Genomic DNA, 21,344 nt, shown 5'->3' with positions numbered 1-21,344 from the left:
ATTTAAAGCCTACATTCACTTTGCAACATACCTTTGCAACAACGACCTCAATAAGTGATGTCAGAAGATTATCTGCTTCATTGCTTGGTTATGGTAATCAACGTTCTCGTTTTAAGCAAGTTAGATTAGAGACCTTTTCACTGTCAGGAAAGCGGGAGCGAATTAGGTTTCGGATATTCGGGTATTTTCAACTTGATTTCTTTCAAAACCAGTGAGCAGCGTGTTTAAATTATTTGTGATAATAATTTTCAGAGCAACAAGATTCAGGTATTCGACGAAAACAAAAAACATAGCAGGACAAGTCCTGAAATACAATTCAAAGAATTGAATGAAAAACGTAGATTAACTCTACCTGAACAGCAGATCAATTCAACGATGCCAGCCAAAACACAAGCAAAATCATCTCAAAAAATGGAGAAACAAACAATCAAACAAACTAAACAGATATATAATCCTTGATAAAACTTGGAAGCTTTTACCCCTGAGGCAAAATTTGACCCCTTTAAATACACCTATTTCAAAAATATGTTCAAAACCAAAAACTTTTTCTGAAAGTGGTGCAGTATTATATCTGCAAGGCCTGAAAAAATTCATTGGCCCTTGAAGATCGATTAACTCGAAAATTTTCAAAAACTAAAAACATCAATTGAAATTTTAATGAAATGTTGCTGAAAATCGTGACATTAATATCTTAAGAATCATTTCTTGAAAAATGATTCTAGTGTCTCTAGAGGCTATCCAGTAAACCAATTCCAAGTGCTAAAAAAATAATTGGTTCAAAGATCGATAGGCAATAATTTTTTTAAAAAAAATTTCATGTTTCAAAAAACAGAAATTCTTTCTATTAAAATGTTGAAAACAATCCAATTACCCCCTAGCAACTATTTAATGATATACTGTCAAACCCTCTAAGAGGTTATCTGGCTACTCAGGCAAGAAAAACTGAATAAAAGACAAATGTCTTCAAAAAAACTTAAAAAAACTTACAAGTTTTATCAAAAAATTTTCAAAATTCGAAAGGTTAAATTGTTGAAAACAAATCCATTAAAACTAACAACTATGCAGTAACTGTTTTCAGACCGTGGAATAGGTTTCCTGGCACTTGAGAATGGACAAATATCGAAAATTGAAAAAAGCTTCAAGAAACCTCAAAAAAGTTGCAGATTTTATCAAAAAAACGCTAAAATTCGACATTAAAATGTTGAAAACCCCTCCATTGTTACTAGAAACTCTACAGTGCCCTATTATCAAACCTTAAAGAAGATTCCCTGGCCCCTGAAGCTGGAAAAACGCAAAAAATGACAAAATTTTCAAAAACCTTGAAAAAATTGCAAAAACTAGTACCATTTGGTGTGTTTGTGTTTGTAGTACCAGAACATATAGCTGATAAACTGGTCATAACAAGTACCTTTTTCTCGCAAAAGGCCTTCATCAACTTTCAAAAACTTCAACCTAAGGCTAATCAAGCAAAAAACTTAAAAAAATAACAAAAAACATGAAAAATTGCACCATTTCGAGCCCAAAAACTCCTAAAAATGACCTTTTAACCTTCAATTGAGGCAATTACAGTAGCTGCAACACTCTAAGCACTTGAAGGACTACTAATGTCCACTTTGGGCCTCTAATGGAACTTAATGCCCGCTGGTCTTTACCTGTTTATCCCGTTTTGAAAGATCAAAGTCATTGAAAAATGTGTGAACACATCTTAAAAAAAAACACAGCGCCCCAATACAATTCAAATTCTTTGAATTGTAAAAAAGAATTAATGTGCAAAGGGAATTTTTCGAGAAACTTCCTTGAATAAAAATTGTTCTATAGTGAAAATGACATATGTGTCCTATCTGATGTTTCGACTACTGGTGAATGCTTCGTCCATCGTCCATAGTCCAAACTCGTTGAATTACAAAACTTTATTTTACTAGGTGGGAATTTTACTATTGAATATTTTTCTGCCTTCTTTACCCAACTGAAGTATAGTATCGAGGCAGTTCTTTTGTCGCAAGTTTTTAATGGCTTGTCTCCGCACAAGATACCAATTTTGCCAACGTTTTGGCAGCGGTTTTTCTGGTTCATCTTCGTCTGTGCATTCTGCTACCTCCTTTCTCTTTCGAATTGTGCATATGATCCCTTAACCGTTTCATCAGAGTTCGGGTGGGTATTCCATGGAGTCAGATGGTCCTTGTAGAAAATCATCTGGTCGATTATTTTTATTTGCATTCGCTAGGCTAGTAGGGCCATCTTCCACTGAAACTTCCTTTTTTCCCAAGTGAGTGGTAGATTTATCGTCGTTTCATCCCGCAAAGTATTGGTGCTTAGTGGTAGTTTCTTATTGAAGTTCTTTGCTGACTTCTGCATGTTACATCTTTTTAATATAAATTTTGGAAAAAAAGGATACAACTCCCAATTGTTGAGTTCGATTGGAGTATTGCTCGTCAACCCGTCTCAAAAAGCTGTTTTCATTGAGTTTATTGTTCCTGAGTAGGATTTCGCAGCGCGAAAAACTGTTCTCAACTCTCGTTGGCAAAACGAGTATCTATTGACTAAATAAATTTTCAATTGAATCTTAGCAATCAGATTATGAGAATTAAATTAAACCAAAGACAAATATTAATCATATAATAATTCATGCCGCAATCACTCCAAACGAAACTTAAATCAAAATATTTCTAGCCTGAACAACAAATAAACCGCCAAAACACTGTCTGGCAGAGTCAACAAATGAATCACCTGTCCAGGTGTAAGATAAACAAATAAAACAACAAAAATTTAAATATGAAATGACATTGAAATTTACAACTAATTTAAATGCATGTCTTATGACACATTAAATTTTGCTGACTGATTTTTTGAGAAATTTTATTATTGATCAAGAACCCACTATTAACTTTAAGTGCAACTTACTGATCAGCGGATTTTTACAGTACTTTTTGTCTGTTTCGGCAACCACCACCAATTGCATTTGTGACGGAAACGATGAATCAAGTTTTGCGAAAAACAACAGAAAATTGGTACTTATCGATACTTTATCTCGAATTAGTTGTTTAAATTATATCAGTGAGAGTTCTCTCGCTTTTATATATCTCGAATGCATCCTCTTTTAATTTCTTTTCAATTGTATAATTGCAATTTATTTTAAAAATTATTTTTGCAAATTATATTTGTTGCATTTTTCGATTTTATAATGAAAGATATGATTGTAGTATTATTATTCAGTATTCTGATCCTCAAATCTTCTGCCCAATTTGCTTCCCTGTCGTCAGTGGTGGATAGGTTCTCAGTGGAGTGCACTGGGTGTCTGGAAGAAATAGAGGACCAGCCCTCCCCTCTCTCATTCCACACTCTCAATACAGACAACTGCTGGGCGCTTTGTCTCGTCAACACATACTGCCACGTCTACTCATTCAATGTCAGTCTAATTTACATCTTCTGCTATCATCTTCAAAAATTTTGAGACCTTTTGTTGTTCTCAACTTTCTTGCGATAATCACGTGTAGCATGGCGAATTGTATTTTAAACTGCTGCGTTCACTCATTCGGTCACCCCGAGCACGTCAAAAGTGGGCAAGTCCAGACCGTCCCTGACAAAAAAAACCTATAACCAAACTTTCGTGAAACGTTTTGTGCGTTCTTCCTTCGATCCAAAAACGAGCATTTCCAGACTTTTGAGGTCAAGGGAGTTGAGGTGTTCTATGTAGAACGCTTTCACTTGGGTGAGCACCTTAATAAGAGTGCTGAACCAACCATGAGTTCAACAGTGTTTGCCATTTTTGTTTCAATTTGAACAAAATTTCGTGCGCCCGGAGATCACAATGTTCAGATTTTCGTGCGTTCATTCGTGTTTCCAAACCGTGTAATTTTGAACGCACAACGCTCCTTTTGTGCATTCATTTTGTTCTGGTAATATCGACTTTTGGTCTGGAGCCTCAGCTTGGGCAGTACGCATGATAGTTTTTTATTTCACGGCTGAATTTCGTCGTTGGCTATTTTGTGGAATCTTGCAGGATAGCCATCCGTTTTAGAACATTTTATAATATAGCGCTACATCTAGCAAGTTTTTGTATAATTGCAAGATATTGATTCGTATCGTAAGACTTTACAAGACAAAATAAACTTTAAATCTCAAAAACTGTGAAAAAAAGATCAGGAGTAGTAAGATAATAGGGTACTAAGATAGGGGGGGGGGGTTATCTTTCGAATTAATACGTGTGATAATAGGGGGTTATCCTTGGCGGCGCTACATGTAAAACAACGGCCGTGCGTGATACATGTAAATTGGCATGTAGGTTGATTTGGGTGGAAAAGCCTGGCTAAAGTCATTTTTGAGTGAGCGTTCATAAAATCATATGGCTACAATTGCTACAGTTGATTTGAAGAGTATTCACGAAACTTATAAGGAAATCGAAAAAGAATATTCACAATACGGTGAACGGTTTTTATACTTTTTAGCTACTTGTCTTCATTTGGATCCTGAGATTGATTTAGATATAGCTTTGAAACTACGACCTTATGGTAGTTTGATTGGCATCGACAATTCAGCCCTCGACAAATATTTTAAATCGTTCAAAATTTTGAGACTGCATTCGATACTTCACGACGCTTCCGGTTTTGTATATGAATATAGTGAAAAGGGTCCAGGCTATTCCTACGTATTACCTTGTTCAGTCACAATTGAGTACCTTGGTCATGTGACTGGAATTGCTTTTTGTTTATACGTAAAATCCTTCAAAAATAGTTTGTTCAATTTGCTGGAATGTTGAAATCTGGAGCAGTTGTTCTTGATTTTGAAGGCTTTAGAAGTAAAAAATCAGGATTTATAATAAAAGAACTTGCGGTATCTACCAAAAATTACAACGATACAATTTCGTTTTTACCTCCAAACTCATTTAACATACTTTCTTCGAACGAGCAAAGATCTTTCCTCTGGGTATCTAAATTTCTTCATGGTCTCTCGTGGGAGACAGGAGAGTACCCTTATCATTATTTGCAACAGATTTTTCAAAGTATAGTTCTTCGATTTCCCTTTTCTGATTTTTACGCAAAAGGATTAGAAATAACGGAAACTTTACGGCAGCTGTTACAGAGGAACGTTATCAACTTGGAAACTTTGTTCTGCCCAAAAATGGAACACTTGAAATTATATCGAGAGACACCAGTTTGTAAATTACATGCATTGAGTTGCCCGAAACGACAAAGAAGCAAGCATTGTGCCAATAAGAAGGCAAAACTCTTTTACCAGTGGCTGACGAATGAATCGTCGGTTGGAGAAACCAGCTCCGTCTCTACTTCAAGTGAATTTGTCTCCAAATTTGACAGTTTACAGTTGCATAACGCCTGAAAATCAGTTAACGTTTACTCTTATCAAGGAAGAAAAAATTGACACAAGAGGGCAAACAGTTTCGAGAAAACAGCAGATCGTGTGTGCTGGTGCTGAAATAGAAGCTTTCAAGAAGTATCTTTCTCTACTGGAGTACTTTCAATTGTACCATGTCTTTACAAGAGAAAATGAAAAGGTTGAAACTAACCCCTTTACCTACGCCCAAGCGTGCAGTGCCAATTCTGATGTCTCTGGACGATGAGACTCTTCCCGATGAAATCAAGCAGCTGATTAAAGAGAACAATGTAGAGTCAATTGTTTTTAGAGATAAACAAGATTCGATGAATGCAAACTATACAATCACTTACAAACAAGGAGACAACGACTCTGGATATGTTTTGTATGAATTTTTTTTGTTGAATAATTATGTAACATTCATGAAAAACAATTCATTTTTTGAATAATTTTGTTTCAAAATGATTCAAACCGAAGATCAACTAGATTCGGGCGGAGGCATAACTGACATGGTTTTTGACGCTGACCACCAAGAAAGGCGATCTTGGAGGTTTTGCAATTCGAGATTGCCTCGATCAGAGGTTGTATACTTTACACAAATCTTAATAATAATTTTTCTTATAACTGTGTCTCTCGCCAAGTTGGTTTTTTTCAGTCTCGACTGTGAAGAATCCACATTTTGGTTTTCACTTCTCTCTTGTACAGTTGGATACGCTCTTCCAAATCCAAAGTTATGAATAAAATTATTTCCACCTCTGACCGGTTGTTCATGGCTGTTTGCGGGCCATCTTGTTGCGGGAAAACTGAGCTCATTTTCAAAATGTTATTAGTTGGCACTTTTTTCCCAGAATTTCAAACAATTTATTATTTTTATCAGCATGATCAGCCAAAATTCCAATCGTTAGAGAAGAAACTGAACATACATTTTAAAAAATTCTCTAATTTTGAACTCATTTCAGAGTTAGACAACTGCCTCCTTGTGTTCGATGACTCATGTGAAGAAATTTTTAATGACAAAGAATTTTCAAAATTAGCAACCGCAGGGCGACACAGAAACATCAGTGTAATTTATGTTAAACACAATTTGTTCCAGCAAAACAGATGGTCCCGAACAATTGATCTAAATACAACACATATCATATTGTTTAAATCACCACGTGACACACAACAGATTACTTTTATTGGTAGACAGTTGAATAACTCTCAATTTTTGAAAGAAAGCTATGAGCTGGCAACTAAAGAACCGTTTGGTCATTTATTAATTGATTTGGATCCCAAAACATCAGACGTCTTGCGCTACTGTTCAAATATTGCTCCTCCAGGACCATCAATTTTTTATCTGCCATCAGCTAAAGCCGTTATTACAAGTTTAAGCGATGAGAGAGAAAGAAGTTTGTATGCTGGGGCGGCTGCTAAACATATCGGATACAAAACTAAAAGAGAAGATAGAGAGAGCTCCAAATCATTTCATTAAGTTCCTTTGCGAATGTTTGCTCAACATTGTCAATGGTAATGTTCCAATACGAAAAAGTTTTTTGCAAGGTTATGAAAAATCATTCAGAAAACTATTGTCTAGAGAAACAAGTTTGAAAGAAAAGAGGCAACTTTTTGCTAGAGAAACAAATTTGGTCAAAACTGTTGGTTTCGCTTGTTATCGTTATTTGACAAAATCGTAATGCACACCGAAGAATTCATTTTAATTCCAAAACGAATTTTTGCTTCACATCAACCGGTAAAAAAAGAAGTTTTGGACAATCCCCTTTATAAACAGAAAGCTGCACAGCTGTCTCTTTTGCAAAAAAACCAGTCGAACCCAATGGAAAAACCAGAGAAAGCAGTTGAACCAGTTGAGACTGCAGACAAAATGATTGAAACAGCAGAAGAGGAAAAAACAGAACCCATGAGCGAAGACAGCGAGATTGAACCAGTAGTGAAAAAACAAAAAAGCAATGATTTCGACTCCATATTGTTAGAGCTAGATTTTATGAATAAAAACCAAATCAAACGATCAAAAATCATACTTGACTTGATTAACCAATCTGAAACAGTAACTGTAGAGTCGACCGACGTTCTTCACGTAAATAAAGAAAGACTGGGCATTAAAACTTCAACATTTCTGTACAATCTGCAGCAACCAACTAAAAAAATTGACATTGAAAAATACTACAAAATTATAATTGCTCTTAATATCTTACCTCATATTGTTGCAAATACTCATGCCAAGCAAATCTTGGAAGCCTCGTCTGAAAGTGAACAAGAGTTTTTCCCAAGTCGAGAACAACCCAGTCGGCAAGAGCTCTTCTCTGGTAGAGAACAACACATTGGCTCGAAACCAACCCAAAAAAGATATAAAGAAGAACCGGAACAAACGACAGACAAAGAAGAGACCAGTCAGAAGATGTGGTCTTTCTTTTCCTGAAGTAAAAAAATTGGATCAGTTTTATTTAAAAGGACCAGCATCGTATGGAAGCATAAAGCGGTTACAGACGCAAAGCAAGCTCCCTCTAGGTAAAATTCAGTCCTGTTTGGAGACAAAGCCGTCTTTCACAAAGTACCGTTCAATTCGAATGAAATTTCCCAGGCTTAAAGTTTTTGTAAAAGACATCAAAGAAATTTGGTCTCTGGATTTGGCACACGTTGATAAACTGGCAAAGTATAACCGCAATATAAAGTATCTTCTAGTAGCGGTTGATTGTTTGTCAAGATATTTACGAGTGGAACCAATGAAAACAAAGTATGCAACCGAAGCAGCTGAAGCATTCAAAAAGATGATCAAAAACAAACAGCCCGAAAAAGTATGGGTTGACGATGGTACAGAATTTCTTGGAGCATTCAAACAATTGTGTACCAAACGTGGAATTCATTTATATAGTACCTTTAGCGAAAAAAAGTCAGCTTTTGCAGAGAGGAACATTAGATCTCTCAAAAAGATAATTCATCGGTATCTTGAAGAAAAGTGGACCTATAGCTACATTGACCAATTAGACCAATTTGTGAAAACAATCAATTCAAGAGTCAATCGAATAACAAAAATTGCTCCTACCAAAGTTACAAAAGCGGATGTGCCACGACTAGTGTCATTGGCAGCACAAACAAGCTCAACTCAGAAGCCCAAGTTTTACATTGGAGACTTTGTGAGAGTAGTCAAAAAAGATAAAGCATTCAGGAAAAGTTATATGCAATCATTCACAGACGAAGTCTTTGAAATAACGGGAATACCGACATTAAGCCCACCAACATACACCTTAGCCGACGCAGACAAGGAACCAATTCAAGGAAAATTTTACCAACCAGAATTACAACTTGTCAGGCTCCCTCTTGTTTAAAATGTCCAACAACCGGTTTGAAGACGAGTTTACAGTTCACGTTGTTTCATCAGCTTCAATGGAAATATTTGATTCAAATACACTTGCATCATTTCGGAATTTTTTCAATGACGAAATTCAACTTGCAGGTGATTGGAGAGTGGCGCTAAGTGAAATCATATTCCCAACAAAAATAGAAAACATAGAAAACGGAAATCTAATTGCGTACAACTTAAAAGACTTTGAAGATTCCCAAAAGATTTCTTCGGGAGCCAATGTTATTTCTAGAGCTTATAGTGGACAGCAATTTAGTTTTATGCCAGGAACCTTTGATACAGTGGCTCAACTTCTTGCTACAATTAAGCGCACAATTGGCCTGCGCCATTTTTCATTCAGAGAGTTGAAGAGCTCTGGGAAATATGAAATTTTGTTTGGCAAGTATGAGGGAATTACGTTTCCCAGCGAAGAAATTTCAAGCATTATTGGATTTAAGGGTATTCCTGACGATAATGGAATACACCTTGGGTACAAAATGATTCCCAATGCGAACAGGTTTATGAAAAGTGATGATACGAAAGCTTATTATGGGGAGCTCCCAGCTGACCTTTGTGCTGGAAAACATCTAATTTTCATCTACACGAACATAATTGAATACCAATACGTCGGTGACACTAAGGCTCCTCTTTTGCGAGTCATTGATTCAAAACAAGGTCTGAAAAACGGTAGTGTTTGTGAGCTTGAACCCACTCATCGGATAGTTTTTACAAATTTAGACTATAAGAAGCTCCTAACCAACACAATTCAATCAATTTCAATTGAACTAAGAACGGAAACAGGACAATTAGTTCCCTTCTCGGGAACTGGAAAAGTTATTCTAACACCACAATTCAAAAAATTTTCCCCTTAAAATGGATTCTTATTATGCCAATCAAGCAACGTCTTTGCCTCACTTCTCTGGACATTATCGTCAAAGAGGAAGTGGTTTTGGAGCTCTAGCTGCAGGCATTGGACGTGTTGCGCTACCTTTAGCACGTTGTTTCATTTTGCCTACAGCGAAGTGTTTCGGGAAAGAGCTTTTGAAACAAAGTGTTCCAGAGATTTTGGATGTAGTCGGAAGCAAAAAATCTCCTAAACAGGCGTTTAAAAATACAATCTCAAAAACTGTCAAAAAACAGACAGGGGGATCTCGCCGAAATACTTCACGTCGGAGGAATTCAATACAAGTCAAGCCACAGAAAGCAATCAACAAACGCAAAAAAACCATTTCAACGCACAGAGCTCCAAAAAGAAGTCGGTCAGATTTTTTTGCCAGAGTGAACGATGATCGCTAATTTGTTACCATCAGAGGCAACTCACAGTTCTTTGGATTTGTTCGAAAAACCTTCTCTCTTAGTAACTTTCGATGGTAGTTTTTGTCAAAAGTTGGGCCCAGTCTACAGTCCAAATGGACCCATGTTAGAATTTGAAGTCGCCGGTGATCGAAATAATTTTATTGACTTACAGAAAATTTTCTTGGAAGTGAAATGTAAAATTGTCCAGTTATCAGAAGCTGATTTGAGATATGACGCAGGAGCAGCAACAGATGTTACGAAGACAGATGCTCCCTATTTTTGCAATAATGTTTTACATTCACTCTTCTCTGACTGTACAGTGTCTGCTAATGGACTAAAAATTTCGAACGCTAACGGAAACTATGCTCATAAAAGTTTTATTGAAACAGAATTTTCTCATGACAAAGATGCAAAAAACACCTGGTTGGCATGTCAGGGCTATTCCTACGAAGAAAATCCAAGAGCGCTGTCAACTGGAGAAGTGAACTGAAGGAAAGCCTTAGTGAGGCAATCGGCTGAGTGCACATTTTACGGTAAAGTTGCAGTTGACTTTTTCACTTTTGACAAACATTTGCTAAGTGGTGTGACACTTCGCATTGCATTTAGGCGGTCAATAGATGATTTTGTTATAATGTCTGACGATGCAGCCAAGCACTACAAAGTAAAAATTGTCGAAGCTAATTTGTATGTGCGCAAGATGACATTGAACGATGATGTCGTATCGGCTATAGAAAAAACTTTGTTAAAAAGTCCAGCTTCGTATCTTTACCTGGAGACTCTAACAAAAACATTTCTGGCATCAACGGGTCTCCACAGTTGGAAACAAGAAGATATTTTCGCCAGAGAACCGATTCGTAGACTAGCAATTTGTCTGAACACTAACGAAGCGTTTCTTGGTAACAACAGACAAAATCCATTTAATTTCCGCAAATTTGACCTTGAGCAGATTTATATTTACCGAAACGGTTTACCTGTGGCAGACAGTCCAATATCAACAAGTGATGACAAACGTCTCTACTTTAATACAATATCGGATTTAGCTTACATCGACAATGGTCATGGAATAAGTTTGACAGAATAACCGAACCATTTCATAATGGTTTTTGACTTGACCAGCACCCAACAAGCATCCCATGATTTTATTCATCCTGAGCTTACAAATTCGTCAATTTCTATTGAGTTGAAATTTTCTGCGGCCCTACCGAACAATATAGAGATTTTCATTAATGGCGAAAAAGCGAGCACAATTTTTGTTGATAGTGCAAGAAGAGTATCAAAGAATCACATTCTGACAAATTAATGATGGATGAAGATGATATTAATGATTTAATCCAAGGCTGCAAAACTCTTAAATACAAATTTCATGGCGTGTTTGCGGCCAACAACTTTCCGGAAAATATGAACAGAAACAGCTTCCTTATTGTTAATGCAGCAACTGCTCAAAATATTGGCACCCACTGGTTACTTTTATGCAGAAAGAACAATCAACTTCTGTTTGCCGATCCCCTTGGTCGGCCCATTTCATCGTACAAACACCTATATCAAAGAATAATTTCTGTTGGCAACAATCACAATATCTATCAACTCTTGGAGAATCAACCAATTCAAAATGCAAACTCTAAACTTTGTGGACTGTTTTGTATTTATATTGCTCATTTTGTTTTCAATGCTCAAAAACTTGTAAATATTAGCGATAATGAATTGATTCGTTTTGCTTTTCATATGATGTTCTAACCTTACTAACTTGAAAAATTTTTTTTTTTCAAAATTTTACTTTTTCTTCATACATAAAGCGAACACTCACTAAATCAGAATCAATATTCAATTTTCCATATCCACTCAAAAAAAAATCCATAATTTGACAAAAAGCACCAGAATGAGGACCATACAAAATTGTTTACGAGGACCATACAAAAATGAGGACCATACAACTCTACGTAAAGTTTCACTATTAACAAAATCAGTTTGAATTTGTTTTGATGGAGGCCGACAATTGTAGATAGTCTTTTGGGCAACTACTGGCATCTTGGCACTCGTTTTGGGATTGAAATTTGTTTGTTTTGCAGAGCTGCTTTTCGATAGAGTGTTGTTTCTGTTGTTGTTAGCAAAAGCTGGTAGTCGTTTGCGCACTGACTGTGAATCAGTTTTTTCTGCAGAACTGTTGAAATCGATTGCTAATTTAAGCTTTGAAAACACATCTCCATTAGTCTCCAAATTTGGTGCAGTCCAAAACAAGAACTTGAAAGCTGTATAAACACAAGGCACAGGAAAGCTTTGAAATCGTTTCAATGTTTCGTTTTCAAATGTAGTTGTATCAATCAGAACGTGATAATGGCTACTTACTAAATTGCAAAATTCGGAATCAAAATGGGCACACGCTGCACAACAATTTCCAATAGAAAAGGTAGGTTTCTCTTCCACAATGAGAAATTTGAACTGCTTCTGAAATTGTTTAAAGTAATTTGGAGAACGCTCAAACATCGCTTCAACCATCGTTGTTGACAACTTCTTTTTGAATTTTTGGTTTCTTCGCTGGTGGTGGTTTTGGCGATGACTGCTGATCAGCCACTGAGTTCGGTATTTTGCTAGCTGAACTGACCAAATTTTCAAACTCTCCAAGAGTTAACGAAATTCTCTGTTCAAACTCGTAATCGTCTGTTGCTTTTTTGAACAATTTCAGAAGTACATATGTCCCTGTCCTTTCATAGGTTTTCAGCGTTGCCCTGATTAAGCGCTTATCAGTTTTGGAAATATCGAAATAAGAATCTCCAAACTCTGTGTCTTTAGTGGAAGTGAAAGGCATAGTGTGCAACTTGTTTTATTACTTTCAAGTGTTATAATGTGTAAAACTATAATTCAATGGGTGCGGCAAGTTGGGATTAAACAAGTGTCGTCAAACTGCCTAATTAAATCCAAATGATTTGTGATTACAGTCTCAAGTACGCCTTTGGCGTACTTGAGTCTGTCTGTTGTTCAAATATTGTATAATGAACTTCAGCTGTGACCTTAGAGATAAGACAAAAAACATATGTGACCCTAGGTGTGTACTTTAACCAGCAGTGCTGTGTACACTGTTTATTGGAATTATATGTGGACCATATGTTTTGGTTCTATAGAGAAAATAAATGTGACCCTAGGTGGGTTTTTGACGTCATTGAGGATTGTAGTGTACACTGTTTATTGAAATTTTATGCGGGCCATATGTTTTATTTCTCTAGAGAGAACAGATGTGACCCTAGGTGTGTATTTGAACCAGCAGTGCAGTGTACACTGTCTATTGGAATTGTCCATATGTTTATATCTTGAAACAGATGTGACCCTAGGTGTGTATTAAATTTGGAAACACATGTGAACCTACAGCAGTAGGGAAGTTCTGATAAGAATAAACATGTACCAGTGTACAATGAAATGCTAATAATAAAATACGTTCTAGATAAGAATTGAGTTAGTACAAACTATAGACTGTATCAACCCATGTATAATAACAAATGTAGAGCATGTAACAGAGCATATACACTACCAAAATTAAAACCAATTATGACCCCAGACATTAACTGTTGAATTACACGTTGTACAATACAACTTTAGAACTAGGTATTCATTTTCTTTAAACCTTGCGCTCAGTGCATTTTGCTTTCTTTCAAGAGTTCGTTACCAGACAAACAATATTTTTCAACCGTCTTTTATCAAATTGGTTTTAATTTCATTCTGAAAATTTGTGCAAAAAATTATGTCCGTTCAAATACTTGTTGAATCTGTTATTTCTTTCGAGCGAACATTGGTTTATCAGACAGTGTTCGAAAACTTTGTTGTGCTGATTCAACAGAAGAGACAAGGTGATGTTTGGCAAACTTGACAGCACTGTTTGATACCTAAGCTTTTCATTAACGCAATTGCTTCTTTACCAGAGAAGACAGAACCAGCAGAATGCAGTCTTATTACATCAGGGGGACATTTACCTCCAAAAGCTTTGCCAACATTTCAACATTTTGACATGGGGTCATTACCTAACGACGTTAAACGAATTTTGTTTCGTTACGATTGCGACTGTGTGCCTCTGTTTGAAAACCAGTTAGGGGCTTATCAAGCTTGCGAAAACTTAGCTGACATGTGGGGCATAAAATCATCACCTTGCTCGCCAGAAAATCAATCGCAATTGGATTCAGCCAGCTTGCCAGTAACACCAGCAGTTGATCCGAGTCCCAGTTTGACGCCGACATCTAGTCCATCTTTCTTTGCGGGAATTCACAAGAACAACTCTACCGCTCTGCTCAGTGAAAACCAGTTTGATACAGCGTTACTTTCAGCTACACAATTTCAAACACCAGAACCAGCACGTGTTTTTGGCGTTACAGACACTCCAAAGATTTGCAATGCACCAAAGAAACGGCTACCTGAGAATTCTTTAATGAACTTATTTGATTGACTTGAAAAGCTTTGATGAATCACCACAAACCCCTTTATATAGTGAGTTGCTAACTTGATTTTGTTTCAATAAAGTGTGATTTCTTGATTTTTTGAAAGCTGAATTTAACTTTTGATATCTGTTTTTGTAGTTTTAAAATTGCTGAGCTAAAGAAATTAAAATTTCGCAGCTGATCAAGTTCGAACATGTTCAGAAAGGATTTTCATTATGACGTTCGTTTCCTAACAAACACTCAATTATTGCAACTACTATGACGTGGTGTGTGAATTATATCCATAAATACACTTCTCAATCTACAAAATTATTGCTAACATTAAATATTAAACATAAAATTTAAGAGATATAGCCATATGTTAGAGTAAGCGGTATTGACGCTAATTACATGCAAACTCCATACCACCACAGCTGTAGGATGGATTGATTTCCAAATTCAGTTCATAAGTTGAAGAAATTTTCAAAAATTGAAAAATAATCAAAGAAAAATTTTGAAAAAATGCATTTCAGACGTCAATTTTTAACACTTAATTCGGTAGATGCGCTCTCCAGCTTACACTAGAATCACCTCCCATTTGTTACTTGGGAATCAATTGAAAGGAAAAGAGCATGTTTGTTAAAAAAAAACAAAAAAAAACTCAAAAAAAATTTTTTTTTTGACACATGACCTCTGACCTTTGACACCAAAAAAGACGGTTCCAAAAAATACTTGGGATGAAAATGATTGCTCAGTAAGCCTCAGCATACTCTAAAGTACAAAACATCTCATCACACTCGTCAAATTTTACTCATCCGCTATGGAGATAATTAACCCCTAATTAGCGACTAATTAAGGGTTAATTAACCTAATTACTAATTACTAGAAAAAAATTTGAAATTTTTGCAACGGTTTTGTAACCACTGCTTGATGCCTGACATTATTGCTCATAAGCATCATCATCAAAAAATGGCTCCTTCACCGATTTTCAAAACATCTGGCAATCAATGTCACATTAACATCTGGCATTAATTAGCGTATGAAGTACCCTAAGGAAAGATGTTAGATCGACTTTCTTCACATTTTTGGACTTGATGGGTCCTCAGTGCAAATTTATCTCATAACAGCTGTCATCAAAAAAGGCCTCAGAAAAAAGACACATGTTTATGTCATGTAATCGTCATGTAATTGTTAATTAATGACTTGATTGACAGAAAAATAAACTTTTTTTCTGTTTATTTTTGAGCAATTTTTTTATATGGGTCCAATGTTTTTCGGCATGGGGAGCATTTTTGCTCATCACACTTAAGAACGTAGGACAACTCTAACCACCCGTAATTGAAAATGCATAAAACAGCGCATTTTATTACAATTTTAAAAATTATCATGTTTTTCCAGCTTCTCCAAAAACGTTTTTTGAAAAAAAACGATCAGCAATACTCTGTAGGGTTCCTTATGGTGATATATTTTGGCATAGGATTGAAATGGAGAGTTGAAAACACATCTTTTTTCTCTCATAACTAACAAAATTTCGAAATAAAGGTAGCCGCCAAAACCGACCAATCAGATTGCAGCATTTTGAAATTTTGAATTTCGCGCACAGAAATTACATTCGTGCTTCAGTTTTGGTGAGCGTAGTCTTTTCCGAGTTTATTACTTGTTATCAAAGTTCAATTAGAATTTGAAATTTGTCAAAACTATTAGAAATGGTCTATTCATGCAACTTTTGTTCGGCTACGTTTAGCACTCGTGGGAACCGTCCAAGACATCAACATAAATTTCATCCAGACGATGTTGGCCTTCCTGTCTACAACTGCTCCCTATGTGTGTTCAATTCACGGAAACTGTCTGAATTGGAACAGCATATGCGAACTTGCCACTCGAAGTTTACAAACTGCTGCCGATCGTGCTTCATGGGATTCAATGATGCGCACTTGTTTGCGCAGCATATGAACTCCCTTCCTTCGCTGCCCGTATTTGGACCTGAATACCAACCGAAAGAGGCTACAGCGGAGACAGCCTTCAACGGTGTGTTACAAACTTATGAAATTGTCAATAACACAGCTGACAGAGATCTTGAGAGCTTCATGCTCAATCAAAGATCTGCAATTGCAACGCTAATTGAGCAAAGGCTGAGCCAAGGACCACAGAAAGTACAATTTGCGGTAAAAGTACAGTTATTGAAGCTGCATCAAGATGAAAACGCAACCGAAACGGAGGAGCGCATTGAAATTTATGCCAACTCTCTCATGACGCCCATTTACGTTGAGGGTCTCACAAACGAGTTGTACTGGAGCATGGTGGAGAAAATGATGGCTGTCTTGTCTACGTTTGCTTCATCTGGAAGTGGTTGGGTTGTTGAAAAAATAATCAAACTTGACATCAAATTTGCCCGCTACCGACCAATTCGCGGGTCATCCTATCTTGCCTTACCCCATAAGCTCGCAAACTGTCGCGGATTACTCAATATTCGAAACCACGACGATGCCAATTGTTTCAACTATTGCTTCGTGCCAGCGTATCATGCGCATCATGGAATCAGTCTGGATAGAGATGACAGGAACTATCATATTGACAAAACGTCCCCAGCAACATATCAGCAAGAGAACATTCACCAACCTGTAGGCGAATTTGAAATGCCAATGGGATTTGAGCAAATGAAAGCCTTTGAAACCCTCAATGTTGTGGCAATCAACGTCTTTGGTTACGATAAAGGACAACTTTACCCTCTACGAGTCTCCTCTTTTGAATCAGATTTTGTTATGGATCTTTTACTTCTTTATGATGCCGACCTTTATCACTATGTTCTCATTACTGACCTTGTGAAAGTTGTTTGTAAAGATAGAGACCTGAAATTCAGATTTGGTTATCGCATTTGTCGTAATTGTTTCTGGTTGTGTCGTGATGGACTGGAAAGCTATAATATTCATACTGAAAATTGTTATCTAAATGCCCCTGCAGTTATTCAAATGCCATCACCAGATAAAAATGAATACAAGTTCTCAAATTTTTCAGCTACGTGGTTTGTTCCTCTGGTCATTTATTTTGACTTTGAATCTTTTCTCCTACCCGTCGCTGGATGTGATGCAGCAACTGACCAATCATCAACACGCGAGATTGAAAAGCACGAGCCATTTTGATTTGCTTTGGCAGTTGTTGATCATCACTCGAATGTTCCCTATTTTCATCATGTGGACAGCTCAGAAGATTGTATGGGCAACTTTGTTCGAATGCTGCATTCGTTAGAAAGGGACATACATGAACGCAAAAAACAGTTTCCTTTCTACAACGGAAATCGGAGAAGATTGGACAAAAAGAGCGCTACACACTGTTGGATATGCGAAGAACCATTTGATAGCGAGCTTGACCCCGAAGAGAGCATAGATTTAGACCATTGTCATTTTAGTGGCCAATTCTTGGGCTGGGCACACGAAAAGTGTAATCGAGCGAGACGATATGTCAATTTTACGCCTGTGGTCGGTTATAACATACAAAACTATGACTTACATCATATTTGTCTTGCTCTGAACAACTGTGAGTCTACCACAACAATAAAAGTCATTCCCTCAACAGATGAGAAATACATATCAATGACATTCGGAGTTCTGATTGATACTATTACAACTCAAGAAGGAAGAACAGAAAAAAATTTACGAGTATTTAAGATTCATCGATTCGTACAAAATGATGAATAGTTCGCTGGAAAAACTTGTAGAAATTTTGCCTGACACACATTTCGATATCATGAAAGCAATGTTCCCCTCGGTTTCCGAATCAAACGCACACTTACTCAAACAAAAAAGATATTATCCTTATTCTTATGTATGTGATCGTACAAAGTTTTCTGAGCAATCTCTACCACCCCTCTCAGAATGGCGCAATACATTAGAAGGCGGAAAATTGGCTGTTAGTGAAGAAAATTTAGGTCATGCTAACCAAATGTGGAAGTTATTGGGGTGCAAAACTTTACAAGACTATCATGACGCATACCTTAAACTGGACTGCGCATTATTAGCCTGTGTATGTGAGTTTCACCGTGAACTTAGCTTTTGAACATACAAACTCGACTGCATGCATTTCTACACTCTCCCCAATATGGCAAAAGAAGCGTCACTAAAGATATGCAGGGCAAACATTGAGCTGATGACAGAACGAGAACATTTGGACATGATTGAACTGGCAATACGAGGAGGAGTAACATCTGTTTACGAGGAGCGTCATTTTGTTGCGAATAATAAGTATTTATCGGATTACCGGCCCTCTGAGGAGTCAACTTTTGCGCTCTGTGAAGACGCAAATAATCTCTATGGAGGTGTCATGCAAATGGACATGCTACCAGTGGGGGAATTCGCCTTCAACGTAGAAATTACCCTTAACGAAATTCTCAATACCCCTAACGACGCTTCAGTTGGTTATTTTCTTGAAGTAGACTTAAATTACCCTGTCCACTTACACGATGACCACCGAGACTTTCCCCTTGCCCCTACCAAAGAAACTGTTCAAGATGATTGGTTGGGCGAATATCAACTTGAGCTAAAAGAACAACACAGATTACCCAGCTCGAAAGTTAAAAAGTTGCTTCAAACGCTATTCGACAAAAAGAACTATGTATTGCATTACAAACTGCTCAAATTATACGTTAGTCTTGGATTAATTGTTGCCAAAGTACACCGTATCCTACAGTTCAAACAAGCGAATTGGTTAGCACCCTATATAACACTCAACAGTAATAAACGTCAAGCCGCCAGCAATAAATTCGAAGAAAACTTTTATAAGCTCATGAACAATGCAGTATATGGTAAGAATTGCGAACCGAAACGCAGACGAAACAAGCTTACCATTGCACGAGATGCTGATCAAGTTCTGAGTTCCATTTCAAAGTTTGAGTTTGATCGGTTCATGATATTCGGAGATAACCTGGCCGCATTGTCCTTCTGCGCTAGAAAGATTTATTGGAATACCCCAACAATAATTGGAGCAACTATACTTGATCTGGCCAAGTATCAAATGTACAGTTTCCATTACTTCACAATGCGCGCTCATTTTGATTGTCGTTTGTTATATAGTGACACGGATAGTTTACTATATAAAATCCGGAGTACAGACTTTTATGAGGAATTAGCAAGAAAGCCCGCTTCAGTTGTTAGTGAATTCGATTTCTCCAATTATCCGAATGATCACTATTTATACAGTACGGAAAATAAACGGGTAGTCCTCAAGTTTAAGGACGAATTTGCAGGAGATTTTATTATGGAGTTTGTGTGTTTAAAGCCGAAACTATACTCAATACTCTCAAAAAGTAAGTATTCTTTGTCTTTTCTAATGCAAGTTAGTTCTATCTTTAAATTACAAAGGTTGTTAGTAGGCTCCTGAATGGTATTAGTTTTATTATTATATACATAGGGGTTAGTAAACATATAAAGACTTGATTAAAGGCTTTTTTTCTCTTTAGGTTGTCGAAAACTTTCGGCTAAAGGAGTAACAAAGGCCGCTCAACAACGTCTCCGGCATGATGATTTCGTGAGCACACTGACGACAGGGAACGTGTTTCGCACTGAAAACACACGAATAATGTCCGATCATCATGTATTGGAAACTGTTACTACCAACAATATATGCCTTTCAGCGTTCGACAACAAAAGGTTTTTTCTACCCTGCGGAACAAAAACTCTACCCTTTGGACATTATGAGACCGTTGATTGTGGTGTGGATGAAATTGATTGGGGTAGTGATGATATTCAGTGGGATAATGACAGTTACTCAAACTTACTTCTCAGCTCTAGTCCAGAATGGGATAATGACTTTGTAGTGTCCCAAACTTCCTCAACAGCCGCTCTCTCAGTGCCAGACTCCACCACCAGCTCTTGGGAGACTCCAGACCCAGGATTAGTAGTAACTGAGCAGATAGCTGAATCTGATATTGATACTGACGATATTGCAGATATTGACGCCAGTTCCAGTGAAAGCTCCTCTCCTGACAACCCCTTCATAAACTTTGAAGCTGAAGAAGCAAGCAGCAGCGAAGAAGAACCAGCACGCAAAATAAGACGGCGCTAATGCCAATTTAATTGCATGCAATTTTGGTGAAACTGCGTGTAGTAATACACTGTGTAAATATTTAATTTGTTTGGAGTGTTTAGTTTGGTTTCAATTCAATCTTTTCTTACAAATCTAACAAACTGGAGAAAGGCGCAAAGGGAAAGGAATAAAAGCGGAAGAAAGCTAGTTTACATGTATCACGCACGGCCGTTGTTTTACATGTAGCGCCGCCAAGGATAACCCCCTATTATCACACGTATTAATTCGAAGGATAACCCCCCCCCCTATCTTAGTACCCTATTATCTTACTACTATCAGGCCCATTTTTTTAAGCAATTTCAAACTCCTCATAACCCATGTTATGGGAGCCTGCCATAGAAAGGCTTTAAATTCAATTAATATTGATATAATTGATTCGTTTTTTCTACAAATATATTATTTTTATTTTTATCTCCACCCTACAATCCCATTGGCATGGTAATTTTAGAATTCAAGTGTTCTTTTTAAAGAAAAAAGATCTGACAAGATGACCATCTGGTGTCAGTTTTAGTCAACACAAGTGCTAGCTGCTACATTCTTCTGTTTGCGCAGCAAAAATCCGTTAGCAACTCTTGGTCTCGAGCTACTCATTCAAAATCTTGCAACGATTAATAAATCTTCTAAAATGTAAATTTTCTCACTCGTAACTCTCACGTAGTGTCCCATTGACTATGAAGTAGCGTTCTATGGTCTATAATGGTATTCAAAAAATTGTATACAGTATTTGAATTTCTGCTCCTCCAATTCCTCGAACTTGAGGAGGTTGAAGCGTGCTGGTTTGTTTCAGAGAGCTAGAACCTCTGAACGTCCATACAATATCCATTCATGCGCGTTAGCCTTTTGACATTGCTATGATGCATATGAAAACGAATGAATCCAATCAACGAAAGTCATCACGGTTGCCC

General features: G+C 37.0%; 2 protein-coding genes across 2 annotated transcripts in view; one reads left to right on the top strand and one right to left on the bottom strand.

Annotated features, from left to right (window-relative positions):
* Window positions 1-21,344, bottom strand: part of LOC142336073 (uncharacterized) — a 482,576-nt gene that overhangs the window by 297,087 nt on the left and 164,145 nt on the right. The gene's annotated exons all lie outside the window — the stretch shown is intronic.
* LOC142336572 (uncharacterized) overlaps window positions 2,736-21,344 on the top strand; it is a 45,205-nt gene continuing 26,596 nt past the window's right edge. The window contains exons 1-2 of the mRNA XM_075385482.1: window positions 2,736-3,008; window positions 3,214-3,406. Of these exons, the coding sequence (XP_075241597.1) occupies window positions 2,974-3,008; window positions 3,214-3,406 (228 nt within the window). The 5' untranslated portion in view covers window positions 2,736-2,973. The remainder of the gene's footprint in view (window positions 3,009-3,213; window positions 3,407-21,344) is intronic.

The sequence above is a fragment of the Convolutriloba macropyga genome, chromosome 3 (assembly GCF_964194025.1).
Source record: "Convolutriloba macropyga chromosome 3, txConMacr16.3, whole genome shotgun sequence".
Lineage (NCBI taxonomy): Eukaryota > Metazoa > Xenacoelomorpha > Acoela > Convolutidae > Convolutriloba > Convolutriloba macropyga.
Note: the sequence above shows the minus strand (reverse complement) of the source record. Positions and strands in the feature narration are given on the sequence as shown.